General features: G+C 36.8%; 1 protein-coding gene across 3 annotated transcripts in view; it reads left to right on the top strand.

Annotated features, from left to right (window-relative positions):
• The window catches only part of WASHC4 (WASH complex subunit 4), a 39,332-nt gene that overhangs the window by 6,269 nt on the left and 9,017 nt on the right, over positions 1–24,046 (top strand). For all 3 annotated transcript variants that reach the window (XM_059473412.1, XM_059473411.1, XM_059473410.1), the window contains exons 6-25: positions 1,523–1,590; positions 3,825–3,907; positions 4,883–4,925; positions 5,435–5,538; positions 6,276–6,396; positions 7,864–7,987; positions 8,089–8,216; positions 8,820–8,980; positions 11,117–11,243; positions 12,549–12,674; positions 13,968–14,075; positions 15,366–15,512; positions 15,618–15,697; positions 17,129–17,234; positions 17,966–18,082; positions 19,107–19,275; positions 19,410–19,564; positions 21,097–21,171; positions 21,977–22,081; positions 23,436–23,570. In XM_059473412.1, the coding sequence (XP_059329395.1) occupies positions 1,523–1,590; positions 3,825–3,907; positions 4,883–4,925; positions 5,435–5,538; positions 6,276–6,396; positions 7,864–7,987; positions 8,089–8,216; positions 8,820–8,980; positions 11,117–11,243; positions 12,549–12,674; positions 13,968–14,075; positions 15,366–15,512; positions 15,618–15,697; positions 17,129–17,234; positions 17,966–18,082; positions 19,107–19,275; positions 19,410–19,564; positions 21,097–21,171; positions 21,977–22,081; positions 23,436–23,570 (2,282 nt within the window). The remainder of the gene's footprint in view (positions 1–1,522; positions 1,591–3,824; positions 3,908–4,882; positions 4,926–5,434; positions 5,539–6,275; positions 6,397–7,863; positions 7,988–8,088; positions 8,217–8,819; positions 8,981–11,116; positions 11,244–12,548; positions 12,675–13,967; positions 14,076–15,365; positions 15,513–15,617; positions 15,698–17,128; positions 17,235–17,965; positions 18,083–19,106; positions 19,276–19,409; positions 19,565–21,096; positions 21,172–21,976; positions 22,082–23,435; positions 23,571–24,046) is intronic.

Genomic DNA, 24,046 nt, shown 5'->3' with positions numbered 1-24,046 from the left:
TGGGAATAAGCACAGATCTTTGTCATACGAGACATCAGAAATATCAGGGAATGTGAAATCTTTGAGCTTGGGGCTGTTTATAATTGTTTTAAGTGCTATATAAGATAACTGTTGTGCTTAAGGAGCATAGAAAAGTGGGGGATTTGTTAGCTTGTTATGTGGGAGGTTTTTTGGGGGGTGTGTGTGTTTGGTTGTTTTCCCTTTTTTCTTAGCAGACTTACGTGTCTTATCAGATATGGTTTTAAATATTTTAGAGTCATATGCTGCCAAAATGGTACTAGGAGATCCTTCAGAATTTTCCATGTCTCTAGTGTGAAAAAACCAGAGTATAGCAGATTATTATATTACAGCAGCAATTTGTTCCTGATGGGTATTGTGCAGAGAATGCTTGGAAATGTCAGGAACTGAGAGGTCAGCCTTCTGAGGATTAAGTAGGAATGCAGTAATTATGTTCCTTATTTCCATATCCCTACTTGTAGCATTTTCTTTGATAACAGCAAGCTTGCTTACTTTAAACAACTGGCAAAGTTACTTGCTCAAGGATGGTTGAAATTTAAACCAATACTATGCTGGCTTTTTCTATCTATGTAAAGAGAACTTTTTGCCCCATCTTGTCATTGCAGTGGCTAGGACTAGTCTAGGAACTTCAGGTAGTGGGGTAGGGTTTTTTGGAACATACACTGAAGAGATTAAAAGTTGCATAAAATGTGGAAATGGGAAGCAAAGCAATGTTTAGTATTCTGTCCCAGAGCTCCATGTTGGAGAAAAATGGAGACTCCTTTAATCTCTGACAGCTGTAAAAGAATATATTGTATGTAGCAAGAAGACCTGCATTTCTTAGGTAAACTTGTAATTTTAAGTGAGCTTTTCTTGCTCAGAGTGACTCAGAAGAAAAATCTCAAGTCTAGAGCATCTATCTGTTGTCGCATTAAAAAGACAGTATTTTGTCAGGTGATGTTCAAACCGCTCCAAATGACTGAAACACTTTGGCATGGCTGATGTAATTATTGTAGTTCTGTGTTCTGTGTCATACAGATAATGCTGTGAAGCTATGGTGGTAAGCCTGTTCTTTTGTGCAGAAGGATATGTAGGAAAAAAAAAATCTTTCTAGTTAATCATGTAGTATATTCTCTCCATAAAAAACATCTGGATGTTTCTTGCAAGATAAATAACTAGTATTTTCATGCAAACTTCTTAAAAATAGAAACATTTACATGAAGTTACATAATACATATGCCCTTAAAGAATTATGGGGTTTATTTTTTTTTCTTTCAGATGAAGAAGACTTTTCCCAGCTTTGTATCTAATTTATAAACCATGTAGTTTTTAATGAAAAAGAAACTCCAAAAATAAGTCCACCTTAGCAAAGCAAAATTAGGAGGTTTTGAGGCTCCATCAATACACTTATAATAGTGCACTCTACTAGTATGACAAATAAATGGCTTGGAGGGCAAGATTCAGTGTTAGTTTAACAGGTACAACACAGGCTTTAGAAACTGTTGACAAATGTTTCTCTTTTAAGCCACAGATTCCAGCATGGTGGAGGGAGATTGCCAAATACAGATGGGAAGATTTGTTTCTTTCTTGCAGGTAGAGTATGTTTTGATTGTTTGACAGCAATATAATCTTAATTTTACTTGCAAAATGCCATATTTTACAGTCTGCCATATCCCGTTTGCATTTTGCTGAAAGGCATAGCAGTCATCTGATATGTTGCTATGTTTTGCCTGCAGACCAGCTGATGTATCACACATTGTTTGGGGATTTTTTTATACTTCTCTCTGGAAGTCTAATGAGAGAAGGAATTAGAAATTACTTTAAAACACTTCAGTAGGAGAAGATAAATTGAGGTTGCTTTCATCCGTAGTTAAATATAACTGAGTTTAGTTAGCAAGTTCTGGTGTTTATTGAACATTGGAAATGGGTTGATTGTTTTATATATTTGGGTTTTTTTAGCTGGTAGAAAAAAACAAAATCAAAGTATGTACCTGAAAAAAATTGCTTATGTTTCCTTCAAACATTTTTGGAAGATCACTCCTTTCAATGAAAACAGGATCTGTTTTTATTCTGAGGAATACCTGTGCTCTTGGGATTCAGTCTATTGTGGAGTTTTTTGTCCTTAGTATAACTTAAGCAACTGTCTCATTCCCAAAAATGTTTCTATTTTTATGCAATGTTGCTTGTAAGGAGTAGATGTGGTGAAGTAGAGAATATAGAGGAAGCTTCCAGAATATTTAAATAAATTCTGGTTGACCAAGGGTTAAAATTTATGTTCTGATTCTGCAGCATGACACTAATCATTGTCGTGACAAGACAAATGCTGTGTAGGAAGTAATTTCTCAACTTCCTTTACTATGCTGAAGTGCAGTGAATTGTTAGGATCACTCATGTTTTCTTTCTCATTTTCCAACCTCTTTGTCTTACCAGCTTTGTAGGTTTCATCCTTCATTCTCTGTTTTGCTTATGAAGTTTGTTCTTTTTCAGCAGTTGGATTGTCCTAAATCTGTTCAGTGTTCTACGTCCCTAGATTAGGAAATGCTGTTCTGGTCAGTGTTATAAGCATATCCCCAGGGGTGGTGTGAAAATATGAAGTTAACAAAAAGGTGAAAAGTTGCTTTCATAGAGCTAATCACCATGTATTGGTTTCTTGGCTCTTCTGGGCTTTCTGGATTAGCTAGATGCAGTAGCCTCAAATTTGCTAGGTCAGAAAGTTTTTTTAAAGCATTATCAAAATAATGCTCTGAAATATTAGTTTATTACAGTCTTTTTTGTATTATGTAGCTGCTAATATACATGTGCTGTTGAACTGGACTTCTTTCCAGAAATTTTAAAATGGCAGCTAATGCTGCCTCCCCAGGAAACATGATCTCATCTGTCTATTAATTCATTCTTCTGTTGGCTTATTTCAGCTGCATTTGTTAGAGCAGTACAATTTTAAGAAGTAATGTTTTGTGAAAACTGGTGACTAATAGAAGGCAGAAGCCCAAATAGGATCTATTTTTGATGGAGAGGAAGACAGAATTCAGCTGTTAGCTAGTCTCCTGGCTGGCTGACTGTTCATCCAGTGTGAGCTGTCTGCTATAAAGCCATCTACATGCAGACTGGCTAGACTCATCACACACTGACATTTCCCTGATGGGATTTGTAAGGTAAATTAATGAGCAGATATTACTGCAGTTAAGGGAAACTCATATTAATTTATCCTGTTGTTCAAGGAATGCCATGTTAAAATCCATTGTAGAAATTAAGATGCTTCTTTACATAGTCAGAGTTGACATGTTCTTACTCATTTTGTGTTACATAACCAAGCCTAAGTTCTGCCTTCTTCAGGCAAACCTTTCAAAGACATTGACTTTCTTTGTTTTAAAGCAATATTCTCTGGCTTATCACTCTTACAGTAAGAGCTCCTATGGTAATTTCTAATTTGAATTTGGCTATTACCAGCATCCAGAGTGTGACTCTTGAATCTAGTGGGGAAAAAGCACAACCTCTGCTGGATTTTGTCCCTGAAAGTACTTGGGATCTGTTGTCAAGTCACTTGTTGCTGTCTTTGATAAATTGAACCAATACTATAAAGGGTCAGAGTTGTACTGGAAGCTTGTGTTTGGTAGTTTCTTAGCTTAGTCCCAGATCCTTTTTCAGAGCTGTTAGTAGGATATTTTCCATCCTGCTGTAAATCTGTCCACTGACTTGGGTTAGGGATGTAGTTGGAGCTTTGGCTGCGTATTCTGTAGTGTATGTTCAGGGGTTTTTTTTGTGTAATGACAACTTGTCTATGAGGAGGATCTATACATTTATATGCATTTTGTTTTCTTGTATTTCAGGAGCTGTCTTGCTTTGTTACCCGATGTTATGAAGTGGTGGTGAATGTAGTGCATCAGCTGGCTGTTCTGTATACCAGCAACAAGTAATTATTTTCTAAAATGCTGTATTGTTACTATGTAGAGTTAAATGTTTAAAACATTAATGTTCTGTTTAAGGCATAGTCATTTTTGGAATATTGTTGTCTAGAGATAGAGTGCTTTGCTGTGTAAGTTTCATAAACAGTTATGGAAATGGTTTTGTTTTGCTTTCAGAAAAGATAAGTGCTTGTATATAGTGAGATGCAAGGATGTTAGTGTTTGTCATTTTTAGTCTTTATATTTGAGAAATATTGCTGATTTTTTTATCCTTGCTCTGTTTGAGAGGCTCCTCCTGTTTCTTGATACATAGCTTAAAAATCAAATCACTTCTACAGTCTAATTTGAAAATGTAAATCTTGGCATATATTTTTCACAGAACAGCCATGGTTTTAACATCTGAAGTTTAGCTTGGTAAGGGATGTTTGGTTTAGCTCCTTTGAAAACTGTGAGGAAGGTTTAGTTCTGAACAGGATTGTTGGAGTTAGCTTTGAATACCTCTGCAGGACTCTCAATTGTTTCCCCATCCCCCAATAGGATAGCATCATTCTTCTCAGTTTTATTTGTTGCTTTTATTTTTGACTTATACCACAGCACAAGGCAGACTTCCTGTGTGGTGTTGGATGTGTTGCTTGGTCATGGCTTGAGTAGATACAAAGTGGTTTTATTTTCTGGGTGTGTAAAGGCTATTCACATAACTAAAGTGGGAATTGCTGACACACCTGTGCATTGAATACACTTGGTTGTTTCAACCAGTCACATGCTGTCTCTTTAAAAATAAAGTTTTAAATTTGATCAGAGCATACAGATTTCAAACAGTATATACTTTTCATCAGGTTTTGATGTTCTTTTGTTTCCTGAAGTTACTGTGTTAATGAAGAAAAATGTACCCAGAACACAGAGAACACACCATGATACAGAACTGATAAATGTGATCTGTTCTAAGGATTAAAAAGGCATTAAAATACTGATTTTATTTACAGGAATGCACCTAAAATTATAGAGACATCTGGAGTTCATTTTCAGGTGGGAATGATTTGGAACCCTTTTGCTTATGTGAATATATATAGCTCTTGATTAATCCTGAGAAAGACAGCATGAAAGTGACTTCAGAGAACAGCTTTCAATTTAAAGGTTTTATTTTATTAATCAGCTTTTTCTGACCTTTGTATGGGAAGGCCTGGTGTCTCCATGTCTGTCATATTCTAGATATCTTAACAACAAAGTGTTTGCATGCTCCTTTATTGCAATGTGTGCCTTGGCATATAGACTATTTAAAAAATTGCGTCTTCAGTGTCAAGATAGATCAAGGAATTTAATTTGTGTGCAGACATCCCTTTAATATTTCTTGTGTCACTACAAGTCAAATCTTAAAGCTGCTAAGCCACAATTTCTCCTGTTTAACTCTCTAACTGATATCTTGTTGGCTGAAAATGCATTGAAAGGAACTGAAATTTTATGTGCCTCATATGACTGCAGTAAACTTTCTAATAATTACAGTCCTTTTCTTTCTTTTTTTTTCCCTTCACGAACAGGCAATGTATGAGCATCTAGGAGAGTTGCTCACAATCTTGATAACTCTGGATGAAATAATTGACAATCATGCCACACTGAAAGATCACTGGACCATGTATAAGAGGTGTGTCTCCGATGTGAAAAATACTTCCACAAATTAAGCCATAAAAGTATATGCATCTGTCTGTGTTCCAAGAAAGTCAGTGTGGGAACATGGATTTTGGTAGTCTCTCCAGAAATTTGTGGAAGAGCAGGGCTAAGCTCCCACAGTGTCCTTCTAAAGGCACCAGTAAATATTTTGTCTGTTTGAGTATGAGTGTTGCATTTTCAGTGCAGGGTAGGCATCTTGGCAAATAACGTAATAGTTGGTGGGATTTCAAGAATATTCAGTAAGAAATTTAGTTGTGTAAAGAACTGTGCTAAGACTATCCCTGTCCATACTGATCATGGGAATGGGCATAGAGCTTTAAAAAGGGATGGTACCTTAAGTAAAAGCTGAAGAGTCAGCAATTATAAAGGTGGCTGAATTAGTGGAATATTAACTCTGTCCTTGAAAACCCAAGTAGTTACTCAAATGCAAATTGTTTATACAGTCTGAGTGTATTTTGGGGGGTTTTTTGGCTTTTTGGTTGATTGGTTGGTTTTTTTATTTGTTGGTTTGATTTTTGTGTGGGGGTTTTTTGTTTGTTTGGTTTGGTTTGGTTTTTGTTTGTTTTTGTGGTTTTTCTTTTATTTTGGGGTTGCTGCTAAGGGCAGGAGGGGCGAATTAAAACGTCTTATCAAAATAGTGCAGGATATGATAAAACTGTGACTATGTTTTAAGTGTGCTGCATGTGTGTGTTCCACATCTACCCCTCACAGGCTGCTAAAATCTGTCCATCATAACCCTTCTAAGTTTGGGATTCAAGAAGATAAGCTAAAGCCATTTGAAAAACTGCTGTTAAAACTGGAATCCCAGTTACTTGATGGAATGATATTTCAGGTAATGAACTTCATATTCCCCAGTATGATAAAGGAAGCTTACATGAAAGCAAGACTCTTTTCAGAATGGTTAGTTTGTTTGTATTTTGGTTTTGTTCCAGTCACAGTGATGTGTGAATTTGGCTCTTGGATCTGTGCCTGGGACAAAAAAGGATCTTACAACAGAGCCTTTCTTGCACTTCTCGTGTGCTTGAACTGTGCCAAGCTTTGAATGATAGCAGTGAATGCTGACTGTTTTGCTGAACTAGAGAAACACAGACAGCTTGGCATTAGGACTGTGTATTATCAGAATTCTGCTTTGTCCGCATAATAGTGAGCAGGTTTACATAGCATAGGTCTTTATTTTAGCTGCAAATTAATTAGTTTCCACAATAATCTTTAAAATTTAAAATATGTTGAGTATGACCTGTCATTAGAGACCACTGTGGTGGTACATACCCCTGGATCATTCAGCAATACAGGTGGATGAGAAGGATTTCATTACATTTTCTGTGTAGTTAAATTAAACTTTATTAAATTCATACAAGAACCCATTTCTTTGCAAAAGTGTATATTATAGACATTGAAATGGGATGTTGTGGCATAGTGGCCAGATGATAATGTTGTTGAACCTGTTCAAAGCAGAGTCAGTTGCTTGGGTGGTGCCATTACATCTTAAATGGCATTAGGAAAAAATTGTTTCGACCTTCAAAAGGAAATTGTAGGTAAATAATTAAGCACAGTTTGGCTTATTCTTTCAAAGGACAATGCTACCAGCTATCCATTTTTCATGTTGTAGTTCCCTAATGCTGTTTAAGTACAAAGACTTAATTATAGGTTTGAGACATCAATACGATTTGACTGGAATTTATTCAGGAAGTTTCCTCTCCTGTCCTGCAAATGCCTCTTCCTAACAAAAATTCATTAAAAATATTAGATGCAGTTCTAATAAAGACTTTTCTAGTCTCTTTGTAAATTATGGAATGTGTCTCTATTTTTTGACTGTCATGAGGTTTTGGGAGCTTTTTTAAACTGCCAGCAGTAGAGTGTGATTTTATTCTGCAAGGCCATGAGCCACATCCTGTAAGTGACTTGTGTGATAATATTGATTAAAGGACAGTTAGTAACAGGTTATAATGTGATAATAAAAATATGCAACTATTTTCTTAGCACTAGCTCATCAAATGGCTTCTTTAAAAATGCTCCTTAAAGGAAATGGGAAAATAAATAAAATGGGGTTTGGAATGTCAAGTGTAAGAGTGTTTTAATATTTTCTGGTTTTATATTTAAAAATGTAAGCATAGTTAAGAATATGTATGTCATAGTTCAGAATATGTATGTCATAAAAAGTTAAGGCTTACTTTAGGTTAGTGTTAAATCGGTGTGCTCTTCCAGTATTCTCTTGAAAACCAGTATTCTTTCAAGGTCCAAAACTCATGGCATTATCTTGATATATTGATATTTCCCCCCCCCCCCCCTTTTTATTCAGGCCTGTATAGAGCAACAGTTTGATTCTGTAAATGGTGGAGTGTCTGTGTCAAAGAACAGCACATTTGCTGAAGAATTTGCTCATATTCTTCGTACATCTTTCTCAAATGTCGAAGCCAAACTTGGTAAGGCAAGCTCATGCTTTTCCAGACAGACAACTTCACTGTTTCTCAAATTGTTTATATTGTTTGTGTGGGAGTAAAATTCACAGGGGTGTATTTTTCAGGTGAACCTTCAGAAATTGACCAGAGAGATAAATATGTGGGCATCTGTGGCCTGTTTGTATTGCATTTTCAGATTTTTCGGACTGTAGACAAGAAATTTTATAAGTCATTGTTGGATGTCTGTAAGAAGGTAAGTGCTTTATTCTTTTGTCTTTCAGTAATGAAGTAGATAATTTCCTGAGTTACATAGTGTAGCACAGTGTTGGGAAAAGAAAGAACACAAAAATGTCTGAAAACAGAGTTAAAAATTTTCCACCTTTTATAACACTCCCCTGCTATTTTCTTTTAAAGATGGTCTAAAATTGGTGCACTCACATAGCAGCAAGGTAAAATAAACTTACCATTTCTATTGCAATCTTTCTTCTCAAGATTAATATGGCACTGAAGACAAGAATCTCTTTGAGTTATGAATACTCTGGTGCTGAATAAATGCTTTGGGTTTTGACTGTGACTAGAAACATTGGTTTTGGAAGACCTCTAAATGCAAAGTTGAGTGGGATGTTTTCATATGGGATGGTATGAAGAAATTATTAAATTTTCTAATATTGTTTAGAATCACTGAGAGTGGTTATAATTTTGCCCATGGTGTCCTTAGTGAACATCCAGGGGAACTTTTTTAATATCAATGCAATACTCTGTAGAAAACAGTTACACAGAAATAAACTGAGCTGTCTTAATTGTGTTTATTGCTACTTGGTAGTATTTCCCCCTCCTTTGTTTTTTTTCTTCCCAGGTACCAGCCATTACATTAACAGCTAACATTATCTGGTTTGCTGACAATTTTCTGATTCAGAAGATTCCAGCTGCTGCCAAACTACTGGACAAGAAAAGTATTCATACAGTTAAAACACAAAGGGAGAACTTTCTACAGCAGAGGGCACAGTCACTTACCAAGTATGCATCCTAATACTGCCTCATGATGCTATTTGGCAAATAGTTTTTGAGCACGTGGACTTGGGCTTTTTCATTCAGTGTAGTAGCATGTTCTGTGGTGTCTCTCAGTGGTGTTAGTCACTTGTTCCACTTCACTGCAGCAGTGCGTGTGTGTGTGTGTTAGGGTTGGCACAAAAATTTTGGTCAAAACTAAGCTGCATTTCATGTCATGCTTTCAGAAAAATATGTATTATTACACCAAAATAGCAATGCTCCTAGCAGTTCTAAATATTTGTTTCAGTTACTTCTGTTTCTATATTTTCAAATTCCCTTTTGTTTTTTAAACTAGTGTCTAGTGACCTGGGCTGCTTTGTTTTCTATTAGGGCTCTCTGCTTTCTATGTGTTTATGGAGGTAAGTTGCTAGTAGACTTATAGTGGAGCTTTCCTCTGCTTGGTGATACTTTCTTTGCAAGGTTTTCTTTCTTTGTGACTTTTTTATTGCTTGTTTAATGGTCTTTGAAATTATCTGTTTTTGAAGAAAGCCTCTCTTGTTTTGTGTTCTGCATGTAGTGTGTAGCTCACTTCATTGTCTTCTAAAATATGCTTAAAGATGAGATGGAATATTTTTAGCTGTTAGTCTTAAGAACAAGTGTCCTGCATAGGAAGATAACAGGGCTAAGGTTGGTATGTTTGAGAACAAAACAAGAAAGTGCAAACTGGGGTCTGTGGAATGGCAATAAAAACTTAGGTTTTGCACTTTGTCTTCCAATAAGCAAGCTGGAAGAACTGAGTTGGAGGCAGAGGAGGGAAGGGGGGAAAAAGCAGCTCTGTGCCTGATTCTCTGGCAGATTATTTTCAATTCTGCCCTGCTTTCTTTTTCAACCCACTTTTTCCCAGCCCTGATTCTTTCCTGGGCTTTAATTCCTAGGTAGGGCATAATTGCACTGCTGCTTTGCTTCTGGTCTTGGGCAGTGGTACAACTCTTAAGATTAAGAAGAAGTTCAGAAAAACATCTTGGTATTCATATGCATTTCACAGAAACATAGAATCATTTAACTTGGAGAAGGCCTGCAGGATCACCAGTTATAACTCAGCAGTGCCAAGTTCACCACCAAACCATGTCCCCAGGGCCCAGATCTGCACATCTTTTAGATACCTCCAGCAATGGTGATCCAACCCCTTCCCTGGACAGCCTGTTCCAATGTTTAATAGCCCATTTGGTGAAGAAATTTTCCTAATCTTCAATCTAAACCTCCTCTTGTGCAGTTTTCTCTTGGGCTGTCATTTGTTACTTGGGAGAAGAGACCAGACCCCACCTCACAAAAATCTGCTTTCAGGGAGTTGTAGAGAGCAGTGAGGTCTCCCTGGCTCTCCAGGGAGAACACCCTCAGCTCCCTTGCAGGCCTTATGCTCCTTCCCCAGTTTTGTTGCCCTACTTTTTACACACAATTTTGAGAATATTTTAATAAAATCCAGGTTTTGCATCTGCTGATTTGAATTGTGCAAATAACTTTTTCTTGCTTGTTTACAAATCCTTGCACTGCCTTTGATAATTGGACTGTTCCCAGCATCAATGACCTAAATACTTTTCTACTACAACTGCTGGAAGAAGTTATATTACAGTGTCACAATTCTCTAACTCTACTTAACCATTTATTAAAACTAGTGTAATTCACACAGATGAACTTCTGTGGAATTATGTTACTTAAAAACAGTCCAGTCTGGCATTGATGTAATCACAAATTGTATTTGTTTGTGTGTGTGTGTAAGCAACAAAAATTCGAACTGAGTTGAAAAAAAGTAGCACCAGTGTTGGACTTTTCTGTCTAGTGTTTAAGCATTTTCTAACAGTTTTATGTAGTCTTTTAATTTAAGGAAGTGTGGTATATGCACTGATAACAGGGCCATGTGTTCTCTTGAAAAGTAGATGATTTTTGACTCATTGTATAGACATAATTGGCAGACTAACTAATCCTTACCTGTAGAGAATTTAAATGTAAATGAGTATAGGGTTCTGATACTTTAGGGAAGGTGAGTTATTTTGGGGACTGAAGGTTTAGAATATTTCCCCTGCAAGGGAAAGGTTTGGAAAGAAAAAGAAAATCTTCATAATCTTCTTACTTGAAGTGAGCAACTTTCTCTGTTTCCTTCTCCAGAGATATGCAGTCATATTATGTTTTTGTGAGCTCGTGGATGACAAAAATGGAATCTATCTTGTCCAAGGAGCAGCGCACAACAAAGTTTTCTGAAGATCTTTCTAACCGCTGCAATGTCTTCATCCAGGTGTGCAATCTTTTAATGTGGTGATGCAGCAAACTGATGTTTTGGTGCAAGTTGTTGAACATAAAAAGAAATCACAGGAGCTCTGTGATCACTGGTGTGTAATGTCACAGTTTTGGAATTCTTATAAAGTTTTTAATGTCCAGTACTCTTCCAAGAAAATCTGTAAAAGATCTTTTGATAAAGAATGTGGGGAGAGGGAATCTGACTAAATATTCAGTAGCTAGAATTTTGGATTTTTCTCGACACAGGAAATCAAGAAAGCTTAACCTTCTCTGTAGTAAAGGTTTTGGATTTCTTTCCTTTTGAGTCATGAAGTACTTACAGTGGACTGAACCAGTGTCTATTTAGTTTTATCTAGGACAGTACATACTCCCAGTAAAGGTTTTGTGTTGTTTCATTGTGCTTTGCCTAGTGATGATACATGGTAAGAATCTTACTACCTTCCAAGACAGCTGGGGTATTTTTGCCTACAAACAGCATGTAATCTTAATTATTTCTTAATTTATTTTTTGCTAGTTTTTATAAGTATCTATCTCTCTGACAGAAATGTGATGAGAATAGGTGTGTGAAAGTGGCATGATCTTGAGTCTCCTTTAGCTAAAGATAGGCATGTACCAGGATCTGTGTTTTTTTACATTTGAATTAGTTGCAGTGGACTTAAAAATTTGCTCCATACTGAATTGAGTTTGCCACACCACTTACTGTATTTTCCTAGTCCCTTTTTAGTTTTTTCTTCTTTGTTACTGCTTCTTCTTTGAAGTAAGTTTAATAATTGTTTGTCATGTTGTATATAATCAACATTTTAAAGCTTAGCATATATTTATGTCGAAATGATTGGTATCTTTATTATGGGATGGACATCTCTATTTAGAAAGTGTAAAACTGTCTAAATACTGTCAGTGTATTTGTTCCACAGAATCTGGAAGGTTTAGATTGTTTTTGTGATGGGATATTTCTTAGGGAGATGGAAATTGTTTGATGGGTTGGTTTACGATAGACTGAAGCTATTAGACCTTTGAGGCTCTGTGATTATTTGACTCACTAAACTGTGTTTAATTGGAATGGCTTTAGAAGATGTTAATATATGATCTAATGAGTCATAGGCAGTTTCATGGTGTCTGCTAATAAAAGGGTCTCATTCAGCTTTGGTATCCCAGGCTTGATTAGTGGACTGGTAGGCTCTCTGTTGTGCAAAGGCAAAGATTAGCTGTCATGTATGGAATGGAACAGAGGGCACTTACTTTATTGACATGTGGAAAAAATGAATTTTAATTTTTCTTCCCCTTGTATTCATTTTATTTTTAGGGTTTTCTTTATGCATACAGTCTTAGCAACATCATTAAAACAACAATGAATCTTTACATGTCAATGCAAAAACCTATGACCAAAACCTCAGTAAAAGCCTTGTGCAGACTTGTGGAGCTTCTGAAGGTAGGTCACTGGATGAAAATTACTTCTTTCATGTAGGAAATACAGAGAACATTGACCAAACATCCCATATCAAAAAAATTGTGATGAGAAGTGTTTTTGCATGCATGACCTCTTGTTTGAGAGTGGTTTGGTTAGAGAATAGATTAGGGAGGCTAGGGCTGAGTTGGTTTGTTCGTTTGTTTGGTTTTTTTCCATAGCTTCTAACTGACTTCCTTAGTTGATGTCACAGAATGTTTGAGGTTGGAAGGTATCTCTGGAGATCATTGGTCCAGCTATCCCTTCTCAAGCAGAGACGTGTAGAGCCAGTTGTCCAGAACTGTGTCCAGATGACTTTTGAATATCTGCAAAGGTGGAGACTCCACAACCTTTCTGGCCAATCAGACTGTGACAGTGCTTGGTTATCCTCATAGTAAGAAAGTATTTTCTGATGTTCAAAGGGAAACTCCTGTGTTTCAGTTTGTGCTCATTGCCCCTTGTTCTGTCACTGGGCACATCTGACAAGAGCCTGGCTCCATCTTCTTTGCACCCTCCCTCCAGGTATTTATGTACAATGGCAAGATCCCCCTCCAAGTCTTTTCTTCTCTGGCTGAACAGTCCCAGCTCTCCCAGCCTTTCCTCACATTTGAGGTGCTCCAGTCTGTGAATTACCTTCATGGCCTTTGGCTCGACTCTCTCCAGTGTGTCCATGTCTCTCTTGTACTGAGGAGCCAAGAACTGGACCCAGGACTCCAGATGTGGCCTCATGAGTGCTGAACAGGGGGAAGGGTCACCTCCTTCGAGCTGCCAGCAAAGTGTTGTCCAGTGGAGCCAAAGCTACCGTTGGCCTTCTTTGGGACAAGGGCACATTGCTGCCTTGCACTCTACCTGCTGTTCACCAGGACCCCCCAGGTTCTTTCCTTCCAAGCTGCTTTCCAGTTGGGTGATTCCTGGTATATACTCGTGTATGGGAGATTGTTCCTCCCCAGATGTGGCACTTCATGTTTCTCCTGGTAGTTTTTCCAAAAAGAAGATACTCCTTTTCATGATAACTTCAGAAAGCAGTGGTGAACAAAACAGAAAAAAAATCCAAAACCAAAAAACAAAACTTAAATCAGTCCTGAAACTTTTTAATGCTCATAAATAGTTTTATTTTCTTGGTTTCTAAGGGTTAATTGTAACTGCTAGTAACATCACGTTACAAAATTGAAAGAGTCTGTATTTGCAGTGTGGATGTGTCACACAGCATAAAGCCAGATTCCTAAGGCAGCAATTTTGGTAGCTACATGAGCTAATGTGTTTTGGAATTGACTTCAGGCAATAGAATATATGTTTTACCGAAGAAGCATGGTTGTGGCAGACTCTGTGACACACATCACTCAGCATCTGCAGTATCAGGCTCTTCTCTCTATCTCTGTGGCCAAGGTATGTAATCAAAGTTCTAATAATTAATCTCCCTAAGTATTTTAAAAACTATTAAGTTTAATTTAAAGTGATTTTTGTATTTTTTCTACATGTGTAGTGTAATGCTCTATCATAATCCAGAGATATATAAGCTTTCCAGTCATTCCAAGCTTTTTCCCAGGAAACTGTACAGCATAGATCATTACCTGTTTTTTGACTAAAAACTGGTTCCCCTCTTCCTCTAAGCTGCTGCATCTCTTGTTATCTTCTTCTTTTGTTGTTTTTAGATTTTATTTCTTGTGAGTTTTCACAAGCTGACCTTTGCTTACATCTTTTCTGATGCACATTGATAAAGCAATCTGTTGCTGGGCTAAGCAAGCAGGCTGTTACTTAAATCTTTGTCTTTTTGGCAAAATAGCAGTACGTGATGGCTTACAGCAGCCTACTGTGGGCATAAATTCTGTTTCACTGGGGAATAAAATAATTTCTTTTGCTTGTCAAACCTTGAATTTCAGAATTCAGGTCGAAGGGAAAAATGAGACTTTAGTATGCCTGTTCTGATGTATTACTCATTGGTTTTATTCTTCATCACATTCAGTTACAGAGTTACAAAGGATATGTGCTATTGTTACTGGTGCAGCTATGAAATTTCCTTTTTATTTGACTGTAATCTCAATTTATGTATCTGGCATCTCTATATTTTCTAGGGTAAGCAAAAAAATAGTTGTATCTATAAAAATTTATATACAGATATATAAATTGAACTGAGGAGTTTCCAAACTTCAAAGTCACTAAGAAAAATTGTGTATCTTCAAACGCTTCATGTATATATCTATATCTATATCTATATCTATATCTATATCTATATCTATATCTATATATATATATATATATATCTTTCATAAACATTTCAAATTATAGCTGTAATTACATTGCAATTATTTTTAAGTTAAGAAAAATATGTTAAAACTTTTGCACTGAAGGATATTAAACACTTGTGTGAACAGGTCTTGATATTTTGACTGCTTATCAGAAAATATGTTAAAAGGCAAATGTTGGTAAATAGAAGGATCCATTAGTATGACTTAAACTATGTTCATGTTGGCTGCACATATTCCAAGAGTATAGACAGGTAATATCACTGAATTGGCAGAGTAAGTGAATTTGGATTCAGTTAAGTCTGTTCACAAAATATATTTGCAGAAATAGTCAATTTATGACTAGTCCGCAAGCTTTGGGAAGAAGTAGTAAGCTATTGCCTTTAGGCTTAGGTAACTTTTCTCTGAATTTCTGTGTCTTTTTGTCATCAAGAAAAGGGTGATTTCTGATAGAAAGTACAGTGAGCAGCGCCTGGATGTCCTCTCTGCTTTGGTGTTGGCTGAGAACACCCTCAATGGGCCAAGCACAAAACAGAGGCGACTGATTGTTTCCCTTGCACTGAGTGTGGGAACACAGATGGTAAGTGCCATCATTGTGCCAGCCCTTCATTTGTTTGGTGGAGTGTCTTATGAAAAAGTATCAGCTTGTGATCTCTTGGGTTTTTTTTTTTCTTCATTTCTACAGAAAACATTTAAAGATGAAGAACTTATTCCCCTTCAGTTAGTTTTGAAAAAACTGGACTTGATCAGTGAACTTACAGAGAGGTAAGCAATGACAGCAGTATATAGAAGGTAGCATAGTGTCTTGGGGGTGGTGGATCCTCACTGTGTGAATGGTAAAATCTGGTCTCTGCATGCTGGTGGTGATTTTTGCATGTTTTTTAGACCAGGAACGAACAGAAAGAATTACAGAGTTAAGCACGAAGCTCACTTGTCTTTGTGCAAGTTATGTTTCACCTGGTTGTTGATTGTTTAGAAATTCTGTGACTTTCTTGGATGACTTGGTTTTATGATAATCTGAAGTGTTCCCGTTAACCCAACCCCAAAATTTCTGAGTTAATATCAGTCTGTTTGGGAGATTGGGCTGCTAGTTTACATGTGAACCATGTTTTACTGCTACTGTAGTTTCTGTGCACACTCAAGTTACATCATGCTGGCCATTTGTAAGCCAGGTGGATATCTGGGTTCCATGCAGTTTTTAGGGGAGAGACAAACACCTTTAGTGGTTTGTAGTAAACCCCACTGGTTTAGCAAAGGCACCATGGAGGATTTAACAATAGGAATGCTGACACAGCAGCAGAGAAGTTCCTCACCCCCTGACTCAGAGCCTATCTTTATACCCTTTTAAGGAAAAAGCTTGTATTCGTCACTTTATGGTCCCTCTAACCCTTTGCCATTGGTGAAGCTTGGATTCTGGCCAAGGCTATAAAAGTAGCATACTGTACCCCTACTAACTTAGAAGAAGAAGAGCTGAGACCCTTCATGGACTCCCCAAATAAAGCCATCTTCTTGTTATAGCCGGCGTCTTCTTCCTTCTCATCTCTCTCCATCTGCTGGAGCCTCGAGCCAAGGGCAAAGTTACCCAGCAGCAAGCTGAAATCTTATGAGCTGGCTAATCACTACAAGAGCTGAATCTCACCCTGCTTGCTGGCAGTTTGACCCGTGGCATCTTGGTCTAAGCGAGCTAACTTCTGGCACTCTGTGCCCCTGGGGACAGAGATCCCAGGCTCATGCTCTGCCTGGGATAAGGCCAATACGGGCTCTCTTGGTGGTTGACTTATGAGATACAACCTGTCTGCATTTATCCCAGGAATTTATCAGGAGAGGACTGTTTCTCCTTTGACTTACAGGAGAAATTTAAAAATATGTTTGATCTCTAGGCTATTAATTGCATGTAGTAAGACAACAGTTATTTAGGAATTTGCTGTAATATAAGATTTAAGTCTTTCAGAGACTGAGTTAACTTTTTCTCAAAAGCAAGTACCTTTGATTTATAAATAGGCTAGTGGAAAAAAAAAGTTCTTTAATAAAGAACTTTCTTCTGATGGTCAGTGCATCTGGAACATTAAAGTAATGCTGTAAAACTTAGGCTTGAAATGCACTTGTCTTTAGTTTAAACACACTCACTGTGTTAGTGTGTTAGTGAAGCAATGGCTTCTTCCAAATCTGTGTCTAACAATTAAACTTTTATTCCAGAGTTCAAGCACAATGTGACTGTTGTTTCTTATACTGGCATCGAGCTGTCTTTCCAATCTATTTAGATGATGTCTATGAAAATGCAGTGGATTCTGCTAGACTACATGTAAGTAATAATGTTAAAATTGTTGTGACAGATTCAGATGAATAAATGATAAACCTCAGACTGAAGCTCTTAAATGAAGAGCTCAAAAAGCAAATCCCTGACTACTACTGAGTCAGACATTTCTTCTCATCCTGGAGGATATAAAAGCAATATTTGTTCTAAATCTAGATTCTAAATCTAAATTTAGATTTCTTTAAAAAATCTCGGGTTGCTATTGTTGACTCTGTGTCTGTCTCTTTGTTTCTCTCTTCATTCTAATTTGAAATGAACACCAGCTAGACTTGAACATTAAAAGTCTTTGTTCCTCTTTGTGGTTACATATTTCTAAAGCATCTATCACTGTGTTCAGGGGTTCTGTGTTAGATAGTTGTTCTGTAGTTTTTTCCACCCCTCATCTCTTCTCCTCATGTTGAAGTAATGTGTGCTTTCTGCAGATGTGAATCAGGCTTTGGCATGATAATCCTGATAAAAATCAAATGTCTGTTCCAAGGTTCTATAGTACTGAAATAAATAAAGTGCAAATAATTTCTGATGAAATAGCTAATAATTAGGATCTTCCAGTCAGTAGCAAATAATACCTCAGATTAAGTACAGGACACTTCAGTAGGGTTTATGAAGTCAGTTTTTAATGAAAATGGGAAGACTAGTGGTTCTGATTTTTGATAGCTTTGAACTCTGTTTGAGGTGCTGGTGACATATCTGTCTGTTAATAATATGTGTTTTTTAATAAGTATATGTTTAGTGCACTACGGGACTGTGTACCTGCTATGATGTATGCAAGACACTTGGAATCTTATGAGGTGCTTCTGGAATGCTATGACAAAGAAATCATGGAAGTGCTCAATGAGGTAATTTTTTGTGGTTGGGAATTAAACACACCACTGTGCTTGAAATATCTTTAGCTCAGATTAGCATTTTTTGTAGCAAATCTGATATGATCTGTAAAAATAGCACAGAGAACTTTGGTGTGAAGTGTTTTAATAAATAGGAAAGTGTTTGGTTTGACTGACAATTTTGGTTATTTAAGACTCATGTTTAATGGTATCTGTGTTGGCTGGGAACATGAAAATACTGCACTCTAAATTATGTAAATTTACAAAACCTCAGTTATAGATTTGAATGTGCAGACAGAGGAGTGCTTTTTTCAGATTAGCTTCTGTTTGGATGAATGCCTAAAATCAATGCTACTGTTCTTAGTTTCCATGCATGGCTTTTAGTAGTGAAGGGTCTGTAAATACAGATGCCCTCTTGAGTGAATTATTATCTAGAATTATGAAGGAGATTTGACAAAGAAAATTCAAATTTGGATTTCCCAAGTCTTAGTTTTTAACCTTTGAAATATGCTTTTTATTTGACTAGTTCAAGACAAAACATTACATATTATTCAGAAAATCAGACCAAATTTCTTATTGCAAGACTCTTCCTCACTGAATTTGTTCTTACTATTTAGATAGAGAGCCCTAAGCTTAGTTCCCCTTAAAATGAGAAGTGAGAATACTTGAGTTGTGTTAAACTTGCATGTGGAAGTTTTAAGCATGTAAAAAATGACATTAGGTAGGTAAACCTTTATGTTTTCTGAGCTGGGTAGCTTTTCCTTGCTATTTGTACTAGAACAAGAACACAGGAAATCAGTATCTTTCTGGTTCCCAAGTATTTATTCTCTTTGACTGGTGTGGCCTTACCAAAGCAAAGCTTTCTTCATGAGCTTAATCAGTCTTACACATATCTGTGGAGAGAAATGTTGATTCTTCTAACAGAGCATTGTAAGTGGACACTGAACGTGACTTTTTTTTTGTGTGTGTTGTTTGTGTGTTTGTTTGGTGTTTTGGTGGGTTTTCCTTTTGTTTTTGTTTTTTTAACTTTTTTGAATAGCACTTGCTGGACAAATTATGTAAAGAGATAGAAAAGGACCTGCGCTTATCAGTTCACACTCACCTGAAGCTAGATGACAGAAACCCCTTCAGAGCTGGCATGAAGGACCTGGCTCACTTCTTCTTTCTGAACCCAATACGCTTTTTCAATCGGTTCATTGACATAAAAGGTAAGGAGTTATGCATTTGCTTGGTTCTATTATTTTCATCTCTTATACTTTGGCTTTGTATATCTTTTCACTTCTTTACACACTTTCGTAACTAAATAGATAGCATTATTTTAGTTCATCCTTCGTGTTCACAGCTTATGTAACTCATTATTTGGACAAGACCTTCTACAACTTAACAACTGTAGCACTTCACGACTGGGCCACCTACAGCGAGATGAGAAATTTGGCAACCCAGCGCTATGGTTTAAGTATGACTGAGGCTCACCTTCCCAGCCAGACTCTGGAGCAGGTACAGTGCCCACAGGGCAGGAATAGAATTTAAACCACCATTCCACTGTCATAGGACTGAATCACTGAAATGAAAGTATCAAAGAGCAGAGAACTGTTTGGAAAAAGTGACCTTTAATTTCTGGTTGAATTGTGAGACAGCATCTGTATCTGCCTTTGGAGATCACACTGATATTCATTAATGTTATGTTGGACTTGAATTTTTAATTTTTTTAATGTAATGTAATGAAATGAATTGAGTATGCAAACCCAGAGACAGTGTTCTTGAAAATTCAGTGTCAGCAGTTTGGCAAACTGCCAAGACAACTGTTACAAGTCTGGAATGACCTTTGAGTGATGGGTCTTTCTCCCTGGTTTATTGCTAGCTTTTGCTTAATGATCATCAAGAGAAATTATTTCACAGGCTGGAGATGGAAGACTTTGGGACACCTGTGAATTAGATTCTAGGAGAGTGATTTAGAGCCTCCTAAAAGCTGCTAAACATGGTGACATTCAGAATAAAGTTGTGGAGTCATCAAGTTAGTGGTGAAGATATTCATTGTTACAGGGTCTACATATTGCATAGTTCTGGAGACTTTCTTTCTGGAGTTACAATATCTTGGACATTTTTGACAGTTTGCTTCTTTCCCTCATTTAGGTTAGCACATTGGTGAAGGCTCTTAGAAACACAGCCCCTTTTTTTCTAATGTTCATAATGGCTGTGTCTTCCTAAGTTGAAAGACTGCATAGAACTAAGAACTTGAGCTGTTTTTTTGGCGCAGAAGTGCTGTAGATCAGTTTCTGTTTCCAGCTTTGGTTTTCTCTTGGCCGTATTTGATCAGCACATTGTTACAAAGAACTAAACAATTTAACAAATTGGTTTCATAACATTGATTCTGGTATGAACTGTACTTCACAACAAAGACACCTCACACTTCAAAAACCCCCAGCCTCAAAAGCGTGATGAAATCCCTGGCACAACTGGAAATAGGGTATATAAATTAAATAGCATCATCTCTAGGCACAATGATAATTAAAGGACTCCTTAGGGGAAATAGCGTATACAGTTGTAAAATTTATACTGTTAGATAGCAAACTTCAGTATTTTTTACAGGTTGGGTCAACAGTACTGATAATTAGCTAGTTGCTTATTTCTCTGTAGACATCTGTATGTCTGTAGGAATCTCTAAGGCAAGATTCTATATTTTAGAATGTGAAAACAGATACATCTCAATTTTTAATTTTTTATTGTTTAATTCCACCTTGTGGAATAGGCTGGAGAATTCCTTACTTTCAGGTGAAGCTGGAAAAAGCCAGGCAGGAGTGCAAATATTAAAACATGGGCTGAGCTGCTTTTTTCTCCTCTAAGTGTTATCTTTCAGACACCAAACAAAAATTGTTAAGAGGTTCTTCATTTTGCAAAGAAAGACACTGCTTTCTAAAATACCTTGAAATAACTGCATAAATAGCATTTCTGCACCTTAGTGGTTAGGTGTGTCAGGAGGTCTTGAGAAGTCTTATCATAGTAATTCTCAATAAATAATATTGTTTCAGGGTCTGGATGTTTTGGAAATCATGAGAAATATTCATGTTTTTGTATCCCGCTACCTCTACAATCTGAATAATCAGGTAAGGTATATCCCATACTTTTCCTGGCATTTGGCTCCAATTTGAAGGGATTGCGAAATGCAGAGTGTAGTACGTGTAAAAAAACCCAGGCAGAACATGCATAGTGAGAGGCTATAAAATGGTATTGGTGCTCTAGAAAAACATCTTGGGGGATGCTATGGCTTGGTTTTGGAGAATGTTGTGTAGCATATTTTAGAAATGTGTTGCCAGTAGGATCACTGCATGTCAATTTTCCAGGGAAGCCAGATGACAGCAAGGATAATTGGCTGCTCTGTAAGAACATACTAAGTATGTTATGATTTTTGAGCTTGAAAAATGTGTATCTGAAAATGGTATTGGAGAGATGAAGTGGCGAATGACATGGAGAACATGGACAGGGAACAAACCTTTGGGGTTTCTCACAGTGTGAGAATGAGGTGCCTATTACAAAAATGAGCAGCTTCCTGAAAGAAAATAAGTACCTTTTTTCATAGCTTAAAATTCAGTAGTGGAACTCATTGCTGTGATATATGTGGGGTCAAAAGTGCAAACAGGTGCCAAAAGAATTTAGACCACTTAATGTAGGATATAATCTCAGATATGGGAGTCTTTAGTGCAACATCTGCCTTAGAATTGTTGAATCAATGCTGTGTTGAAGTTGGAAGAATTGACTAAATAAAGTTCATTGTATCCATGCTGGATTTTCTTGGTTCTTTCCCTAATCACCAGTTATCAGCTGCTCTTAGGATATGGGCTAATTTGATCAATAATTTATCACAGAACCAGTTTGGAGTACTTAACTTTATTTTCCCTCCCTGCCTCCCAGATCTTCATTGAAAGAACAAGTAATAACAAACACTTGAACACCATCAATATCCGACACATTGCTAACTCAATTCGAACTCACGGAACAGGAATCATGAACACAACAGTGAGTATCTTTTGCACTGCTGCTGTTGGGTTATTTGTTTGTGATTGTGCACAAAAACCTCCTCCTTGCATCTCCTAATAGTTTATTTGGTTATGCAGTTTTAATAATGCAGTAATAATGTTCTGCATGAATTAATAAAACAAATGAGTTCTTGGATATGGCACAAATCACAATGTTTTGAGTGTTATCACTTCCAGTTACCTATATGTTAAGGAAGCAATCTAAAACCACATCAAAGGAGAAATAGATGTGCTGGTTGGACTGTTCTGGACAGTATGGCCTGATTTTCTCCTTATTGGCACTTAACTGCAGCAAAAGTATCTCTCTATTAAAGCAAATCTTGAAAAAATGCAATGTGGATTTTTGAAGTTCTTCTTGTAATTGTTATGCTTAAGAAATACGAGCTTTTCGATTTGCAAAATAAAGCTACAGACCTCTGATCGCTTGTTGGAAAAATGGGTTCCTATTACAAAGCTTTAAATGATGTCTGAGGTGTAGGTGGCCATTTTAACCAGCCAAAGGTATTTGCCTCTTTGCAAGGTAAATGCAAAGAGGTGCATTGTGTCTGCTACAGCAGGAATTTGTCATTGGGGTTCTCAAATTTGGATAGAGTGACAAAGGTGTTTTCAGGTCAGTGCTTTTCAGTCTGCTACTTCAGTTCTACCTTGTTGCTGTTTCCTTTTTTCTATTCTTCTGGCTCTATCAAATAAGGAAAAAAAAAAAAGAAAATGAATTGGTTGAAATATTGAACCCATTCTCAAGTCATTATTTCAGAAGTGGAAATTACTAAAAGTTTTGATGATTTCTTTCACTTTTTTTCTGAGACTGGGACAGTGGGGACTGTCTCAAAAAATGCTGCTACAAACATTATTTTTTGGTGATGTAGATTTACTCACTTGTGATGGTGAGTTAAGTTGTTTTGGCAGACATGAGAATTATTGAGATAAGAAAGTACTTTAGAAAACTTTTTGAGGAAGTAAAAAATTTGTGTCAGGAGGTTATGAAGATTCTACAGACTGAGGAAGTTGATCGTGTCTGCCTGTTTCTACTTGATCTTTGTATTGTTTCAAAAGGGCAGTTACAGGGTATTCCAGATAAACTAATGGCTGTGTAGGGCAGGGGATCAACTGAAATACTGACCTTGTTCCTTGGTCCTTTCCTGGAAGGCCTTCCAGGAGAATGTTTATTCATTTTTCCTTATTCTTTTAAAACAGTGAAATTAAAGTAAGTTGAGAACTTGCATTAGAAGTTACTCAGGCATGTGGTGAAAACAGGGTCTTAGATGTCTTTGTTTTACTTTGTTAACTTTTTTGATTTGATTTGATTTTGATTTTTTTTTCTTCTTGCCTTCAAGGTAAATTTCACTTACCAGTTCTTGAGGAAAAAGTTTTACATTTTTAGCCAGTTCATGTATGATGAACATATCAAATCCAGACTTATCAAAGACATCAGATTCTTCAGGGAAGTCAAAGATCAAAGTGATCACAAGGTATAGTAGTTTTTGAAGGCTCAAAAGTATTTTTCTAAAAGAAGTGCTACTGTCATGTGACCAAACCATAACCCTGCTATTATTCAAATGTGTATCCCCAGACAAAGGGACAGCTTTTCTCCTGGCAAAATGCAGTGTTACCAATGTCTGTATTCAGGAGGGCTTTGTTTCATTCTGTCTGCTGTGTAAATCTGGAGTTGGCTAAAATCATTCTCTTCAGTGGCTTAAGGATGATTTGATGGAGTTGTAGTCTGTTGAAGGTTGCTTCTTGTTCAACTCATGCATAATAGTTTTCAGTTTTGAATAATGAGCTTACTTGAATGGAATCCAAAATGATGATCATGTAGCACTCATTCTAGTATGTCAGGATTTGGGAATGAGGTTTTCCATCCTAGAAGATTGTCTTAAAAATGAGAGAGACAATGTATTTCGTAAAATAGACTGCTAGCTTCTTTACGTCTCCAGTGCTTATTTGT

The sequence above is a fragment of the Ammospiza nelsoni genome, chromosome 5 (assembly GCF_027579445.1).
Source record: "Ammospiza nelsoni isolate bAmmNel1 chromosome 5, bAmmNel1.pri, whole genome shotgun sequence".
In the NCBI taxonomy this organism is placed as follows: Eukaryota; Metazoa; Chordata; class Aves; order Passeriformes; family Passerellidae; genus Ammospiza; species Ammospiza nelsoni.
This window is presented reverse-complemented; position numbering and strand designations above follow the sequence as displayed.